Source organism: Hetaerina americana, unplaced genomic scaffold (assembly GCF_022747635.1).
Source record: "Hetaerina americana unplaced genomic scaffold, ioHetAmer1.1.p SCAF_2, whole genome shotgun sequence".
In the NCBI taxonomy this organism is placed as follows: domain Eukaryota; kingdom Metazoa; phylum Arthropoda; class Insecta; order Odonata; family Calopterygidae; genus Hetaerina; species Hetaerina americana.
Window position 1 is genome coordinate 63,104,787 of NW_027286763.1, and position 19,269 is coordinate 63,124,055.

General features: G+C 36.4%; 1 protein-coding gene across 4 annotated transcripts in view; it reads right to left on the reverse strand.

Annotated features, from left to right (window-relative positions):
* Positions 1-7,092: 7,092 nt before the first annotated feature.
* LOC139687680 (putative fatty acyl-CoA reductase CG5065) overlaps positions 7,093-19,269 on the reverse strand; it is a 41,060-nt gene continuing 28,883 nt past the window's right edge. For all 4 annotated transcript variants that reach the window (XM_071584926.1, XM_071584929.1, XM_071584927.1 and 1 more), the window contains exons 4-9: positions 17,133-17,278; positions 16,486-16,595; positions 15,852-16,044; positions 12,092-12,337; positions 9,774-10,031; positions 7,093-8,096 (exon numbers count right to left, since the gene is read on the reverse strand). In XM_071584926.1, coding sequence (XP_071441027.1) covers positions 7,898-8,096; positions 9,774-10,031; positions 12,092-12,337; positions 15,852-16,044; positions 16,486-16,595; positions 17,133-17,278 — 1,152 coding nt within the window. In that variant the 3' untranslated portion in view covers positions 7,093-7,897. The remainder of the gene's footprint in view (positions 8,097-9,773; positions 10,032-12,091; positions 12,338-15,851; positions 16,045-16,485; positions 16,596-17,132; positions 17,279-19,269) is intronic.

The following is a 19,269-nucleotide window of genomic DNA, read 5'->3' on the forward strand; positions in this document are numbered from 1 at the left end:
CCTCCTGCCTTTTCTTATTCTACAATAAATTGCAATAAGTTTCTCAGCTAACTAGTTTTATTTTGCATGCGCATATCAATTTTTATTATATTCTATTATAAAAAAGAGACGAGAATTTATGGAAATATTTACATATGTATCTATACTAATTTTCAGTTAGTATTTAGGATTTAAAAAAGTTATTAAAGTACAATGTCCTGCCGTAGAGAGTACTAGAGAAAAAATTGAACGGTATGAACAAAATTTTACTTAAAGTTCAAAATTTAACACACACCCACAATGATGGTTTTACTAACCTAAGGATATAAAAATGACAAGTTCTGAGAGCACCGTCAGGAGAAATAAGGGTTGTATTCTTTGTTTTTCCTATCATTGTTATTAAAAATATGAATTACTCTAATGTTCTTAGCTGCCATCTTAAAACACAGCGACGAAAATGTAGACTATGGTTTTCTAATGCAGACCATATATAGGTAATTCTGGTTTCATTTTTTCCCATATTGTGCGCATAATTTCTTTTAAAAATTAATCAATGTGCTTGCAAATATTTCATGGGTACATCTACTCAAGTTATCAGTTTCAGGATTGGTTTGAATAAGCTCTCTGAGCAGCCCTGTTATCTATCAATTTCTTCACCCTCAATTCTTTCCTGTGTCCTTCCCAGGTTCCCAGTGATAAGAAAACGGCTTACGTAGCACCATTATTAATACACGGAGACAAGGAAAAACCGAGCAATCACACAACTATTTCCCTCACATTCATTTCGTGCTAGGTTATGGAACATATAGTTACTAGGTCGATCGTGTGACACCTCGATAGGTAGGAGTTATTAATGAAAAATCAGTACAGTTTCCGAAAAGGTAGATCCTCTGAGACACAATTCAGGCTTTTTTCATGATATTTTTACTTTAAGAGAGAGTAATGTTCCAGTGGAAGCGTTTTTTCTAGATTTTAAGAAAGTCTTCGACAAAGTACCTCATAGTAAACTACTCGCAAAGCTAGAAGAATATGGCATTGATAAAAATATCCGGGGTTAGATTAAGGAATTTTTGAGTGGCCGGGTAGAAATAGTAGTCATAGATGGAGTTAACTAAAATGAAGTGGAAGTTACTTCAGGTGTGCCCCAGGGGAGTATTATCGGATCTCTTTTATTCCTACTTTACGTTGACGACATTCACTCCATAGTCACTGGTAAGATACGTTTATTTACCGATGATGCAGAGGTTTACCATGATATTCTTGATCCTAATGAAACAGCAGGTTTGTCAGATGATCTTAATGCTAAAAAACGCTAGTAGAAAACTTGGAAATTAGAATTAAGCTTTAAAAAGTGCGTCGTAATACACTCTTAGAAAATAAAGCAATTCCCTTACGAACGCCTACTGCAGAGAGAACACCGAAATGGAATGCGTAGATTCAATTAATTCAACCTAGGCGTTACCCTCACTCAATATCCCTCCTGGGCGAAACACACACGGGGAATATGTGGAAAAACTAACAAAAAATAGGATTCATTAGAAGAGTACTGGGTAAATGTGATGAAATGATCAAAGAGAAATGTTATCTGTCGCTGGTTAGGCCTCATTTTGAATATGCTTCTACGATATGGGATTGCCGAATTGGATCGCGTGCAGCGTAGAGGAACTAGATTTGTAAATTTTGTTTTGATAGACTTAGGACCATGTCCAACATATTAGAGCGGCTAGGCAGGTAATCACTAACTAAGCAAAGGTTAAATTACAGATTGAAGCTCTTGCATAAATTGGAAGGGCGTCTCTTTAGTGATGATGTTTACAATATATTATTACCCCCATCCTACTACGGTAGGAGAAATCATTCTAGTAAAATTAGGGAGATTTAGTGTAGAATAGATCGATTTAAGTAGCAATTTTTTCACGAACGATAGGGGATCATAATAGCATTGTCCGACCGCGCTAAGGTAATTTTCGGGTAAACATTCTTGTGTGCATTCACCTCCTGCTACACACCCTAGCGGTGGTTTGCCGGGGACAAAAATACTCTAAAAAATTATAAAAATGGGGAGTTACCTGAAGACTTTGTTAAAAGCAAAACTAATATGATGCCAAAAGCAGAGAAAGTAATTATATGCATGAACTGCAGAACATATGCTTTTCTGTCATATGCTCCCGAGGATCTTTTACATACAATAGGGAACAGAATCAAAAAGAAAGTGAAGAAAGTCTTGAGAAGTTCATTTGACTTCCGGGAAGGTAAAGGAATGACAAATGTTTTTACTAATGGTTACTGGCACTGCGCTTGATCCTAGAGAGAAGGATAGAAATGGACAAGGAAGTTTTCCTTACCTTTATTGATTTGGAAAAAATCGTTCAATACTGTAGATTGGAAAATTATGTTTGAAACCATGAGGAGAAAAGAAAGAGACTACAAGGATAGGAAGCTTATACTACCTTGATCAAAAATTTCCCGGAATTTATTCAGAAAATTAAAAATACAAGTTTATTCATCTAAATCTATATTGTCCCCTTCAAAGTAATCCCCATCGACTGCAACACACTTATGCCAGCGCTTGATCCAATCCTCGAAACATTTTTTATATTCGGTTTTCGGTATGTCCATCAGTGCTTCCTGCGATTTTTCCATTACTTCCTCTCGGCTGCTAAAACGCGTTCCCCGTAATGGTTTTTTAACTCGATTGAACAGAAAGAAGTCACAGGGAGCCAAATCAGGTGAATTCGGTGGCTGTTGGATGGTATTTGTTGCATTTTTCGTCAAAAAATTACGAATAATGATAGCACTGTGCGACGGTGCGTTATCATGGTGCAAAATCCACGAGTTTTCTGCCCACATTTCTGGTCTCTTTCGGCGAATTGCTTCACGCAAACGTCTCATAACGCCCAAATAATACTCTTTGTTTACTGTCTGGCCTTCTGGCAAAAATTCATGATGCACTACACCGTTGTAATCCATGAAAACCGTCAGCATTGCCTTCTTTTTTGACTGAAAACGACGTGGTTTTTTTGGTCTCGGCTCATTTGGTGAACGCCATTCACTTGCCTGATGTCTGGATTGCGTGTCGTACTCATAAACCCACGTCTCGTCTCCAGTAATGATCCTTTTGATGAATGTGGGATCGGATTCAGCCTCGCAAATCATGTCTTTTGCGACGTCAACACGGTCTCTTTTTTGCATGAAATTGAGGTCTTTTGCTGCTACACGACGGAAACCCAAATCATTAACCACAATGTCTTGGGCGGATCCATAGGCAATGTTCAAGTCCTCCGCTATTTCTCTGATGGTTAATTTGCGGTTATTGACCAACATTTCTTTTACTTTATCAATTTTTTCACCGACTTTCGATGTCGATGGTCTGCCACTGCGTTCATCATCTTCGATTGACTCACGACCACTTCTGAACCGCTCGTGCCACTGGTAAACGACCGTTTTTTTTAGAGAATCGTTGCCGAAACACTTTTCCAACATTTCCAACGTCCGTGCGCCACTAAATCCGTTTTTTACGCAAAATTTAATACAAGTTCGTTGTTGCAAATTTAAATCCATTTCTGAAATTGTAAAAAATCGCCAACACACACAGAGATAGATGTACTCTTGGCTACGTAACTTTTGCAAATGTCAAGTTATGACACTAAGATTTAAAGGGAATATCAACAACAGATGTACCAATTTAACAAAAAAAACAGAACTCAAATCGGAACGATGGGAGCGCCACACGGTGGTTATTCCGGGAACTTTTTGATCAAGGTAGTATTTCAGCTCTACTAGAACCGACGCACGTTCATAGAAGTAAAGGGGTGTGAGAAAGTGGCAAAGATTAGAAAAGTAGAAAGACAGGGATGTCCACTTTCACCATATCTATTTAACTTATATATTGAAGAGGTTATAGAGACAATGAAGGATAAAATAAATGGTAGAAAGGTAAATGAAAGAAAGATACATTACATTAGGTTTGCAGATGATGAAAGATTCTGACCATGGTAAAATCAGCCAAAGATATGAATAGAATGCTCAAACCCCTGCCCACAGCTTTGAAAAAATTGAAACTGAAAATAAATACGAAGAAAATCATAACCATGATAGTTTATAGAAACAGAACCCCCTGTAAATTAAATGATAGGGAAATCAATGATAAGCCAAGTAGAAGAGTTCTGCAAGCTTGGGAGTGTAATTACATGATACAATAAATGCACTTCTGCAGTGAAAAGAAGGGTAGCCTTGGTAAAGAAAGCATATGAAAATAAAGAGAATCTTTTAGGAAAAAAAGACATGCATTTTGGAATTAGAAAATTCTTTGCAAAAACTTTTATTTGGAGTACATTATTACATGGATGCTAAACTTAGACATTAGGAAAGAGGGAAAGGGCTCAAATGGAAGCAATGGAAATGTGGATTTGGAGAAGAATAACAGGAACAAGATGGACGGACAAGAAAAGCAATATAGAAATATAAAGGGAGATTTAAGAGGAATGGAATTTGATAAAAGAGATGGAAGAAAAGAAAATTACATTTTTTGGACATGCTCTCAGACATAACATCTTCGTGGAAAATAATTTGAAAAAAAAGGAAAATGAATGGCTACAAGGAAATTTATAGATGATATAAAAAGTACTTTGAGGGTAACAACCTAAAAATGAACAGAAAAGAACGGCAATGGAAAGAGAACAATGGCTGCAACGACGAGGCTACGCCTTTGGAAGATGATGATGATGAATATCATATGTAATCACTTTATAATTTTTTACTAAGAATTCTGCGGTTAATATATTATTGCAATAAGCAGACAGAGCAAGTTAACCTGCCAAAAGATTGGAAGGAATAAAAAAAAACGAATGCGATGAAAAGTCTGGGGTAGGAGGGATTTTGAAAAATCAAAAGAACAAAGAAAACGGCTGGCAGAATAATGCTATTAGACTATCATATGATTGTAGCATTGATATGTCATAAAAATGTGCAAAAATATAAATGGGAAATTCTATTATTAATGCCAAAATATAAGCCAAAAAACATTAAATATTATTTGCGAAGCCATAAATATTGAGCTGTTGTGCTTTTATCATTTTCTCTTATTTATAGTTCATATTTATAGTTACTTTCTATGATTTGTTGTGTTGTTATTTATTTGAAATTTTTTACCTCATGTCTTTACCTTATTATTGTAATGATGTTCTAATTCTTGTAAAAATTGAGTGGTAGAAATTGAAGATTGATCGATTGAAGTATGTGTACAAAATTAATTCATTTGAATAAAATAAAATCAAACATTTATTTCGGTGCTTTAATTGATGTAATTCAACTAGAAATTTGTTGATACTATTACGACACACAATGTAGTATACGCCAAACCCGCACTGTGTTCTGAAATAAAAGGTTTCATCTGTATCATTAGTTAATGGTTTCTGGCGTAACTTTATGGAACCGATTCATTATAAATAAATGAAAGGACTAACTTTGTAGTTCCACACGAAAACTTTTCTCTCTTGAGCCATGCTTTCTTGGTTTTCGTGTGGAACTACAAAGTTAGTCCTTTCATTTATTTATACTGTATCATTAGAATAATTATAAGACGTCTCATGACCACCGGTCAATTACTATTAGTGATCATAGAATTATGTAAAATTGTTAAGCTAGCATCTAGTCTAATTTTAATTCAAAATTTTCCGGTTATTAGCTATGTGTCCTTTTCACTCGTCTTCTTAAGTGCACCTAAGTCTGTTACTCTTTAACGAGATGAACGACATTGCATCTAGAGATTTATTTGCAAATATTTTCCTAGACGAAACGTTATCCGAATGCTTTTCTAATGAAGTGGCTTGGTTGTCACATTTACATGTGCGTGTCAAATTTTTCCAACAGAAATGTATTGGCATACTTTATCATAACTGTCCTAGCCACATTATTGATGATGACAGTAGTGATTTTAATGAGTAAAAATGAACTATTACCTCCGTTCAATTTATACAAAAGTAAGTATACGTCGCCTTTGTTTCTCCCAATATTACTTCATTAAACTGAGGCTTCTTTTAATGATATCTAATATCAAATACATCATAACAGTAAAAATAATGCCAAATAAGCATAAATATGGACTAAAAAGATATTGGGTGATTGTGTTAAAAAGGGTGAGGTTGGTTTGAGGAATTGGAGGTCCATGAAAGAATGTTGACTAAATGTACGAGTAACCGATAGGCATAAAAAATGTGGTGATCTGATTTGACCATTTTGAGAGCATAAATAATGATGGACTAATAAATAATGCTGGTTAATATAAAATATCTGGGTCGCGGAAATCCAGAAGTAAAGCGTTAGACTTCTGACCGGAGGGAACAGGTTCGATTCCCAGGCAAACCTCTGGGCACCCTCAGCTCCACCCTGGTTATGTGATTTCTTGGGTACCAGATCTTCCTGGGAAACCATAACCGGCACAGGGAAAGGAACTGGCCCCCTACCCTTATGTTTGAATTTCACACGCCGTCGGGCTTAGTACTTGAACTCTACTATCACCTATCAAACCGACCTTCGGGTTGATTATTTCTGTTTATTATTTATTTAATATTGACCAAAACAATACGGGAATTAAGAGTAAATAATTTTAGGGTGAGGGGCAGACTAAGAAAGCGATGGATGAATCCAGATGGCTCACTCAACTGGTTGAAACGACTCTTAAGGAAAATAAAACGAAAAGTTTCAGGAATAGAATAGCTGATGTGAAACATCGTATGAATCTGAGTTAGAGGAAAGATCTACCTGTTCAAGGACAGGCATATGAGAAATCATTAAGAGAGAATTATTTTTCTGAAATAATGTAAAATCTTTTTGACTTTACCATCGAAAGGGTTTGAACATAGGTATGTAGGTATTTTTATGACGCCGCATCTCATTACTCCTCCCTTTTTTCTCATTTCCAGAGTTTCCTTACCTATTTACTAGCAGTAAATGGTGAGCCAATTTGCAGTCTGCCGCGATCCACAATGACAACTTCTGCATAAAAATCTATTCATTTAATAAATAGTTCGGGAGAAGTGAAATTCATCATACATTATGTAGACTGTCGTTAATATTTGAATAACTCAAAGAAAAAGATATATATTTTATATTTTTAATGTTTAGTAACAAAATTCACTTATACTCTAATCCATGTAAATATATCGATATAACATATCACATTAATTCGCTAAAATGCAAAATATACGGTCGTAATGATCGTACAAAACTAGTATCATACGAAACAAAATATGTTGCATCAGATTTCACAAGGCAAATGTGAATAAAAATTGTGATGCTTTCATTATTGCTGAGTTTATAGTGTTATGGACTCAGCTACGGTGCGATTGAGATTTAATCACTCTCTATGTTAGACCATTCAATGTAACCTTTAGGTACAATGATAATCCAATAGGTAACTTACTTTTATTGTAGCCTCCAATAGATATAGGCCGAATGATGATTAAATCTATGATATATGACAGCCTGGAGGCATGCCTTTTCATACCGATGAAGATTTTATACAGTGATGTGAAAACATTTAATGAGATGGGAACTTCCTCTAGACAGGAATGTGAGGTTACCATCTTATTCTTGAAAATGTAGTGAAAATAAAACCTTGTTGCATCCCGCTCACATTTCTGCAGGAATATTAATGAAGTGTTCTTTTTACTATTTTTTCTTAACATGTAGTGATTCCACCAAGTAGTGGCTGATAATGTTCATTTTAACCATCTTGATCATCCATAAGGTTACCCAAAGGTATCCGGGCAAGGTTGAAGATACCAAAATTCTTTTTAGAGAGGATGCATACATTTTTTCTGTGAAATTTGTCAAGAAAAACTTAAAAAAATAATAAAGTTGAGGTTCATTGTCGTCTTCTGTAGCCATTGAATAAATGCGCTTCAGCCCTCCTAAGCTAAGGCGAGCTTGAAGCAGGCACCGGTGTGGCGCCAGGCAGAGGTATTACTGTTCTTCTGAACATTGAAAAAAACATTTGACTCATTTCTTCAGTTATCTCCCGGATGGTTTGGGCCGTAGGCGGAGCCATGGAGAAGAAAAACCAGACCAGAAGCCCCATCAGCACGGCCTTTGTTATCCTGTCCACCCAGTACATCCTACAAAAAATAAATATTAACAATAAATATGTATATTTCCTCCAAATAATCTATAAGTGATAATTTAAGTGCAGAAATTCTAAGTATTTTTCCTGGCAACTTCATTAGCATTAAAATGTTTATATGATTCCTGAAATTTTAATTTAGACGAATAGGCAATTATACAAACAAGGAATTATTTTAGTGATAAGAATTGAATAATAATATTTGAAATGAAATTCACCCAAGAGACTAATAATAAAACACAAAATTACAAGGGTTTAAGTTTCATATATTAGCGCTTACACAAAATCAGTAAAGTTTGGCACCCGTAAAGCATTTAAAATTTTACAAAAAAATTGGACTTCTTAGGCTCTTTCTTTTCGGTTTCCATGTAAAGTTTTGACTTCCGTTCTTTGATACAACTTCAAATCTTCGTAGTGATTTGCACGGCAAACTTTAGAACTAGTAATATAACCTAATGGTTAAATTCTGCAAACGAAATTGAAACAAATTTTGAACTAAATTAACACATTATTTGCTTCTTAAATTTGATAGCACATTTACTGCGCCTGAAACCCATTTAGTCATTTTTTTCACGTCTATTACACCTAGAGAGTCTAACTTTTCAATAATGAAAAAATGAGTGGATCATAGGAATCAAAGGAGTATTTTTTTTAGTTGAAAAAAAATATTGATCTGTGACGCTAAGTTGGATGCTAAGTTTAGAGGAATCAAACTCAGTGAAAATTTACAAAACCTTTTTGGGTATTTTTTACTTCGCTTATGACAGAAATTGGTATCTTTAACGCTCCGACTATACTAGCCAAATTAAAATAACTGCTACCTTCCTTCTTTTACAATGCAACATAGCTTCCTTTTTTTAAACGTAAAACACTTTCATTAAAGAAAGTTATGTTGACGCACCATGCATTTTGAAATAAGAAGGCCGATGATAAAGTCGATCATATCACTTTTTTAGCTGCGGCAAGCATATTGCATTCATTATTCTTGTCCCTTGTTATTGACTGAACGCTGATTGGAACCGTTTCGGAGTGTGGGAATCATCTTTAGCAGATTGATTGATTATAGATCGATTGTTTCTCAATCTTCTATAAGTCCAAAATATAAAATATGGTAAAAATACAATTTAAATTCTATTGAATCTTGGAGAAATACTATATAATGCTAAATAGCGGGTAGTATCGTAAAATAGGCATACAATGGAATGCAAAAACGAGGCGATATCGATAAGGGGATCAAAGAATTGAAATTTCAACATTTTTAGACTCCCTATTTTAAGATTTTCGATAAATTATCGGTGACGCAAGACTGCTTTTTCACTATTCGCTCGGGAGAAAGTATGATCAATGTAACGTATGTCAAGTATGTTCAATTCAAAGTAAGCAATCGGGTATGCCTAATGTAGAGGTATATCCTTACAGGATTCATTTCCGAAATGAGATTGTCCATACTTTCAAAGGGGGAAAGAGGAACACAGTTATGGGAGGGTGGGAGAAATAAGTGTTGAGGAGACGCAATCGAGCGGCCGAGGTCTGCTGACGACGCCAAAGCCTGGACTAGTTGCTCCGACACGGTCGGGTTGGCGCGGCGTCTGCGGGCGGAAAAACAGACCATACCACTTTAACGCGAAGGATTGCGCGTTCACCGATTCGGGACGGTATGCTGCTTACTCACACTTTGAGGTGCCTGCGGGCGGCTGGGAGAGTGTCCAGGGTTTCTCCGAGCAGGTACAGCCGCGCCGCCAACGTGCACTTCTCGAAGTAGTCGTACATATCCATGTTCTTGCCATCGATCACGAGATCCTCGTATTCCTTTTCGTTCTGCACTTCCCTCATCTCCACCAGGTGGTCGTTCCTAAACTCCCACACTCTGTTGGCGTAATACTCGAACACTTCGAACCCTTTGGTGATCCGTGCCTGGACCCGCCGAAGCCTGTATGGGTGGGAGGAAAAACAGCTGTTAAGGAGCTTACGGCTGGAATATTTTGGAGCAGTAGATTTCATCGCGCATTTTGTTTGCAAACTGTCGCTCACAAAAAGGATACCAGCTATCAGATTTAAATTTCTGTCCATCGTTATAAGAGTTATTTTTTTAAACTTTAGAATAGAATTAAACACTATATTTGCCTGAATCAGTTTCAGTTTGGTCCACTAGAGTTATGTTTGACACCCCCCCGGAATTTGGCTTATTTGGCGCTTCCTTCTCTGTGAGAATTTGAAAATCACGCGGTTTGTAGGTCAAGGATGTTGCATTTAAAATTGTAAATCTATTTAAGGCGGTATATATATAATCCAAAGCGATTGGATCTAGCAATAACAATTTTATTCTCAGGTCAATATTTTAACCTTTTTAAATTGAATTTTTTGATGACACGTTTTTGACAATATTTTTTAATACTAAAACATTTTTACTCAAATTAACAATTAAAAATATCTGCGGTTTTCCACTTTTAAGTTTAAGATTAGGTCTAAGTTTACCGTGTGGGGAATCCTTCAATGCTAAATATATGCTAAGAACCTGTGAAGATGCGTTAAACATGTTAGAAAAAAAGTAAAAAATTAATTCAGAAATTGTGATATATATATTGAAGCTATAAAACGAAATGAGGAACTTCAGAAAGTATTCAGCTTTCTTCAAATAAAAAATCCGGAGTGAGAAAGCTTAGTTATTGCGAGTGAGCTGATATTGGTTGATGATGGAGTTGAAAAATACCAGATTTACAATTTACAATAGTCCATAATGAAGTCACAAGTTTCTTCCTTTTGTTTAGTGATCCTAACATTGGAAAACATGTAGCATGTGGTGAAAAAAAAGTATAAGAATTTGGGAGAGTACCGTTTTTGAGAGAGACACCTGCAGTTTAAGACCTCTTTCTAGATGAGTGAGCTAATTGTAATTATTTTTCTCTTAGTATTGATTGGAGATACGGAAATAGGTGGAATTAGAAAATCATAAAATATTTCACGAAGTGCAATGCCTTTTTTATAAACAAGTTACAAAGCTAAGTATTGCGAACTTTCATAGAGGCCCCAATTAAACAATGCCCTTCTATCAGAGGTCGACTGATTCAAGTTCTGCAGAATAATGTTGACATTCAATTATTGTCAATGTTGGTGTACAATGTAGCTGGCGAACAAATTTTCAGTATGGCTTATTAAGTGTGGTTTAAAAAAAAGAAATCAGGGGTAGATCAATATTAGCCCAAAATTCAAGTGAGTATACTCAAAATCACATACAATTAATGTGAAGACTTCCACGCGTTTTTGCCATGAAAAGCAGCAATTTTAAAGGCTGTGAAGAGCAATTTAAAGTACAATTTGAATATTAGCGTTTCAAAGTTACTGTTTAAATATCGTTACTGTTATATTTACTATTTATATTTTCATTATAGATTCATTATGATCAATGCCAAGCAGACACTTAAGTTTACTATTGTCTGAATACAATTTGAAATATTTGATTGATTTTGTTTAATATTGTTCATGCCTGAAACATATTTCATGATAAAATAATTTGACTGCTGACATATTCTTCGCATGCATTGAATTTCCTTCTTTTTAAGTTTCACCTATAGTTTTGTTGATGAAATTCAACAAGAATTTAGATTGGATTACTCCAATCTTATAAATCTGTTGAAATATAAAAATTGGGCTGTATACTAATATTTCGCTTTAGTTCGGGAGAACTACTTTAATAAAAATATTGTCTTGAAGACGAATTCTTAGTTCATTCAAAGGGACACGTCACAAAGGAGGATCATAGGATCGCAAGAAAAAATAGCATTGATATGGAAGATGGGTTGGCTATATTAAACTAAGTCTTCAGAATCCTTAAACTCATGACTTTATATTACACCATGGTAGGAATTGAGTCTGGAATCTCACGATATAAAAATTGTAGAACTCCTGTTTTCATCCAATAATATGGCTGTGACAATCTTTTATTCTAAGGAACTTTGGAAACATCTTGAAGAACGTTTGTGTGCTACTTACACTGGTTTGTGTCCTGACAGCATGATGAGGGCGTCAAGGACGTAGGCTGGGATGGTGTGGAATAGAAACACGCAAATAAGATGGACAGTTTTGGACCGCTTCATGCTTCCTCCCGGATACCATACGATTCCATTCAAGGGAATATACTTGGATACTGCTTTTCCGATGTCCAATATCTCCTCCCAGGAAATTTTATGTTCGGAACTCGAGGTCAAGTTGTACACCCGCTTCTCTGGATCCTTCGGCCTATGATCGAGGTTTGCATTTGAGAGCAAAATTAGCAACATGGTATATCAATGATGATTTATAAATAAAAAGAAGACAATTGAATAGCCATAGCCTAAATGGTTGGCGAGGATCAACTGTTTGAGCAATAGTTTAAATAAAGTGGTGAAACATAATCCCTTGTAGTTTCTGTTAATCGATAATAATTGATGGACTTTTTTTGGTGGGGGTAAAGATGGTGCGTTGATTGAAGTAAAGGCTTTTCACCAAGAGACCCGGGTTTGAACCCTATATTTTTGACAGATTTTTTCAGTAGGATTCTGATCCCTACTTGAGGTGCTTTGTGGAGAGCACTTTAAGTGAGTGCGCCGTCCGTCTGGATGGTACGTTAAACTGCGGACCCCTTGGTGCCTTTCGTTAAGAGTAGTCTAATGCCGACGCCGGGTTTCTCTCCATCCTTCCTCTTTTCCCTTCCATCGCTCATGGTGAAAAGAACCTTAGCTGCTGGTCGCCTCCCATAAAGCTACTATTAAACTACTAGATGTAAGAATACATAAATAAAGTAACCATTAATTCAAGACAAAGATGCATTCATAAAATCATTTGAAATATAACATCGATTGTTATTCCACTATTTGGAGATCTTTTTTTACGGTATAGTGATTAATTCAATATGTAAAATATTCAGACTTGTGTTGCACATATATTTTTTATGGCTCTTTTATTTGGACGTTCTATCAAAAATATATAATTATATCAAAAGTTTTGAATCCTTGGTGTATTTGCTCGCAAGAAACTCATTTGATAGTTGACTGGGGGATTATAAATGGTTCTAAAATTTAGATGCTCGACGATACCTGTAAACATTGAGTCCAAAGTGGAAGAGCTGCTGCCAATCAGGAAACCCTTTTCCCCTATCAAGTTCATTTCAACAGCCCATTTCAAACGTAGGCGGTGTCCGAAAGCATATTTACGTAAAGGGCCCGAATCACACATGGAGGATGAATTTTATCTACTTTCATTGAAGATTTTCTACTTATTTTAATCAAAATTGGGAAAAACTACGCAATAGAGTCGGTGTCGATTATTCCTCCATTGATAGAGCAGTCTGGCAACGAAAGCTAGACTGCTGGAGCACGGCGATCTGCGTGAGAGTGACTACTTTCCCATTTTTCTTGCCAAAGAAAGCGGTTTCGATGTTTCGTACACCTTATCCGTGAAGACCATTAGATTTTCCGCAGTCAATTGGCAGAGTTTTCTGAGATGAATTGTAATTTTTGCATAACGACAGCTTAAACCTTTTACGGCTGAAGGAAAATTATTTCAGATAGTTATTCATGAAAAGGCTGTAAGAAGCTCAATTACACCTACCAATAACAATAGCTACTACGTAATATAAAATAATGAGGTTTTTACAATTTTCCATCAATCTAGACATTACAATGTATCGAGGTCGTCCGGTTTCGTCTCCCAAGTGGTGGAACCAGTAGTGCTCGGGGGCTTGTTTCCTGGGAAAGCGAGTCTTGCGGATTTTGGACGTATTACCCAATGCGACGAGCTCAGCCGCTTTCCGTCGGCTGAGAGCGCGAGCTTGAAAAAACATCGAGGTGAAACAGCTTCCTGGAACGATTTTGTTTCAAGAATGAATCACTGGATCAATCCCCCCCCCACTCACGGGTGTGGAACATGGCGATGGAATCTCAAGATCCCCTCCCTGGAAAGACATCATTTTAAAGTTTACTGGGACGATGTTGATATCCCCCAAGAAAATTGGAAAGCCCTTCGATCTGCCCTGGAAGAGTCATGTGGTAGTTCAAAATACACCGACTTCATTTCGGGCGTAAATGATTGTTGATAAGACTTGCCTTTAGTCTTGAATGATGGACCCACAAAGTGCGCATACAACGAAGCTTTTTATTTGTTGAAGTTCAAATCTATCATAGCACACTTCCGAAATACGTACACCGTATTAGGCGGCACCCACAACGACTTTCATTGGAATACTCCAGAAGAATAGTCTTTACATTACGTCCATTAACCAAACATGGACCATATGTGGCATCCCTCAGATCGAAAGGAAATCTGCAGCTCTTCCCAAAATCAAACATGACGGAGGCATGTCGAACCCGTGTGATTACCACTCTATCTCCCCCACCAGCTGCCTGTTTTGTTTGATTGCAGAGAAAAAATTAAAGGCCAGTTCGTTTGACATTTGGAGTGGCGAAACACTATCAAGAATCAAATGAGTCTTTCGATGAGATAGATCGACCATTGATCACCTCGCGCGAGTGGGTGCATTTATCCATTAATATGGCGAATTCAGCTTGTGCGTTTGCCATCGTATAGTCATATCATGGAGTCTTGAAAATAAAGCTGAATCCATGGTGAACTGAGTTTACTCTTTTTTCCATAAATATGGTAATAAGAAATATTAAACGGAGTAAAGATTTTCCTTTCTCCTCAGATTCCATGAGCGGAGTACAAACCATCTTCTGCCCTTATTCTTCATGGTCTCTTGGTCAGGAAATTAAATCCTTCCGAAAAGGATAGGGCCGGCAATGCAGCAAAAGAAACCCTGAGTGACTTTGAAGTCGTTTCAACTTAGATACCCGTGGCAGATATGAAACGGTGGTTCCCAACATTGGGCGTACGCCCCTCGAGGAAGATATTAGAATACTTTGAGGGCCATTATATGTTATATTGCCTTTATTGCCTCTTGGCCCATTTAGTAATAAAATAAACATTGCAGGTAAAGTGATCATTGGGTGAAGAAAGTCAATTCAAAAGCAATTTAATCTATCTTTTGCTTGTACCTTAAAAATTTAATTATACTTTTCCAGAATTTGTTTGGCTCCTATGCACAGAGCAGACAAGTTCAAAAAAGGTGGGGAAACACATAAATGCTACGCTGAGAACCGGAGCGATGGAGGTAATCGTGGATGCTATTACAAAATAATAATTTTCACGTAGTAGAGCCCGTGATATCAGCGTGGCCTATTTACATCTGGAGCAGAGAAACAAAGGATAAAATGCCAAACTCCAATCGCCGAATAGGCGCAGAGGCGTGACAGGGTTAACACACCGGAGAGTCACGTGGAAAACTGCGTCAAATTAAATCTAGGACTATAGAAAAGGAATGATTCCCTGTTTTAGTGAAGTTCAAAAGAAAATTTCTGTCAAATAATAATAATCAATTGGTAAAGGAAATAAGAATGCAAAGAAGACGTAATAAAGGCACATAATGACCAAATTGAGAGCAAAAATGGAAACTATTACCTCAGCAGTTTATCAGCGTGACTTTTATTGATACCAACATGGTGTAAGAACACTGAAATTATGGTCATCCTGAAGATCGCCTTCATAGAAGATTTATGATCCTATGGCGAACGTCAATGGTATTAGTTCACCGTTTGATGCAGGTAAGGGCATTACACTTGACCCTAAGTTTTGCTTACCTAGTCTTTCAGGGATAATTTATTTCATTTTTATTATATACATTGTAAGTTCCATACTAAATCGACGTATTAGTACTTACTTTTTTGTTACGAAATCCCACGTCAACATCAATGTGGCGTTGACTACAACGTCTACAGGTATAAAGTCCGCATGACCTCTGGAATCGCAGTACATGGTCCTTATGACGCCTTTACCGGCCCCTATTAGAAGTCCCATCGGCCCATTGAGGTTGTCGGTCCATCCTGGTATAGGCTCCTTCCAAATGGGTATTACTATGGGTATGACCACAATAAAACGCATTAAACGTAAATAGAAAATAAACCTATATTTTGTCCATTAAAATACACATCCTTCAAGGAGAACTTTAGACAGATTGATGAATGTGATAGAATAATTGGGAGGAAATGTTCCTGAGTGGCGACCGGGTAAATATAAACAAAGATATTATCCTTTTATAATCATTTGTGACGTTGTTTAATGCTCAATTGATCGTTTTTGTCATACATTTTAATTTAAAAATTGAAAAATCTAATTTAAAAAAAGTGAAAACACAACAGTAAAGTTACCTCATATTTTAACAGTGATTCATCAAAAATACATTTCTTGATCATTCTCGTTACTTACTCTTAGGTAAGAGAGATAAAGTAGCTTATTATTGATTTTGAAGAAGTCAACCACTAAAATAAAGTTCTCTACAGTTTACCTAAACTTACCTATTGAAGGCCTGAGTATAATAACTGGAAGTTTGTCCATATATTCGACGACAAGACCTTCGGACAGCGCTTTGGTGAAGGCATAGGTGTTCGGGAGTTTTCCAAGGATTCTCAAGAAAAAAAACACACGGAGAAAAATTATGCATGCCGTCTAGAACGTATGCGTAGTTTGAATACCTGTATGTATAATTTAGAAATATGACTTTTGGAATAAAATTAGCGGCCCATAAACATTGTGTCATTTTGATTTGAATGATTAATTGTAGCTTTGAAAAATGTTTGAAGATTGAAACATTTAGCTTCTTGATACAGGATTATCCAATATATTTAGGTATTAATGCTCGTTAAAATGAAAACTTTTGCCCGAAGACAAGTTTTGTGTTAATGTCAGCAGAAAGCGGATCAAGGTTAGTTTTTCCATTCACAGGTAATAAATATAAACAACAGTCAATGTGAAATCCACACTACTATATTTTCGACCGATCCTTATCCATTCACATTTCATGCGAAAAATCACACTTTTTTTACTCCAGCATAAAAGAGTTATGTGCCCATTGAGGCGAATAAAAAGCATGAAACACCTGCTAGTACATTCTTCACGCAGCATTTGAAAAGGTGATCACTGATTTTCAATGTCAAACACTCACGTTTTCGTCATAGATTCTGCAATATTGTCTTCGAGCAGCTCCATACACTTAATTATCTTGTGAGGATCAGCTGGAGGTGGATAAGGTTTCTCTAAAAGAATCTCCTGATCCAAATGACAATAAGCTGTGGACACGTGGACGAATGCCTGAAATAATTTCACGTCATCATTATAAGTAATATTTTGAGCGGATTTGACCCACACGAGCGCAGAATTTTTATCCAAGCTTGATACCGGGGTAAGAACGTGACAAAATTTAGAAGGCATTTAACATTAATAAAAAGTATCCTAGTGATTAAGGAAAGTTTTGACAGGCCCAGGGTACTTCTACTTTTCTTTCTGACACGAAACTAAGTAATCAAACATCTTACAATCATAATAAACCGTTTTTAAGTACGTATGCATGGTACCATCATTTACTCACTCCTATAGCATAATTTTCTCCATCCTCAAACTTTAAAATTTATTTTTTTAAATCGTATGCACCACCTAGTAATTCCACCGCATCATTCTTTTTCAGCATGTAAAACTGAATAAGTATTAATTTCTTTGGTTTTACTTAAATTTCTACTGATAATAATCTTTGCTGTCCTGATTAGTGTTTAAAACTTTACTTCCTACCTTAATGTTTAATTCTACTGCTCTTACGCACTGGATAAACCCCCCAAACTTTTATATTGCTCTTAATTATAGCACCATTATTCTCTACTATGAGTATTCCCATTTCACCTGAAGCTTCCCTACCGAATGCATCTATATTTCCTCCATTAATCTTTTGCTTCATGCTTTCTCAATTCCCTGTCCTCATCTCATACCGATACCTATTCTAACAGTTACAGACTTCTCCAGTGTCTAGGCATATTCTTAAAATTATTTGAAAGAAAATATGTGTTATGTGGATATAGGTTTCCTCGATGTGAAAATTTTCTCATTATCATACCATGTGAGTAAGTTGAACGTTAGTAGTTGTTATAGGGGGCCAACGGCTACGAATTTTTGCACCTCTTTGAATAGGTGATACCTTAGTGGAGGTAGAATTTTCAGGGAATGATGGAGAGAAACCTGGAGTCGGCATTAGTTTGGGAGGAGGAAAGGGTGGAGAGAAATTCGGCTACGCTATTAGCCTACTCTTTACAAAAGGCGCCGAGGGGTCCACAGTCAATCGTCCCATCCGACGGACAGCGAACTTCAATTGAAATGCTCTCCACCTGGCATCCAAACAGGGATAGAAATACCACTCTAAATTCAGCCACCACCGGGGCTCGAATCCAAATCCTAGACATGTAGAAGCTACAAATCGTTCCTCTTTTTTGAATAAATTGGAAAATTAATCGTTCAGTAAGCATAGATTTTCATTCTACTTTTTATCCATAAATCAATAAAAATTACCGGCAGCGTGAAATTGAGAGATACATTAAGATACCTGTTTTGTAAAAAATTAAGTTATCTTTGAAATTTACTTGGTCAGTTTGAACCAAACCTAAAATTTCACGGGTTATTTCAATTCGCTCAGACTCACATTTGTAAGAATTGCGCCACCTACAAGGCGAATTCACAAAACAGGCTTCGGCGAAAAGGATTTCCCCAATGATGTAATTTTCAGGAAAAAGTCGTCGGCAAATAGTCAGAGCTTATAACGAACCTTAAGAGGCCAGCTGGAACAACGGGGACAATGTTACATCCTGAACGCGCATGCGCGCGTGCCCCGACTGCGAATCGAGATCCGAAAACATTAAACCTTTATTGCTCATTTACTTGTTTTGAAACAAAACACGTACATGATCATTGCAATATATTTGAAAAAAAATGATCATTACATTTAGTCATCGGGAGTTTCCTTTCACTTGAAGATCGATTTTCTTTGAGAAAGTGAAAGGCAGCATACTCAATAATTATAAGAGAAAATGGAAACGCGGATACTTTTCTATTTATCCAGACCATCCATTATTTGAAATGAAGAAACTGTTAAGGGTTTCGGAGGCAGTTAAGTCAGCAGAATATAATGCCAACTATTTCTGGCTATGTGGGTCTATGAAGTATTATGAAATGTTGATGAGACAGTAGTAAAATGTGTCACGAAATCAACAGATAATTATTACATTTTAGTTTTTGCATGTTCAAAAGAATAATAGCGCAGA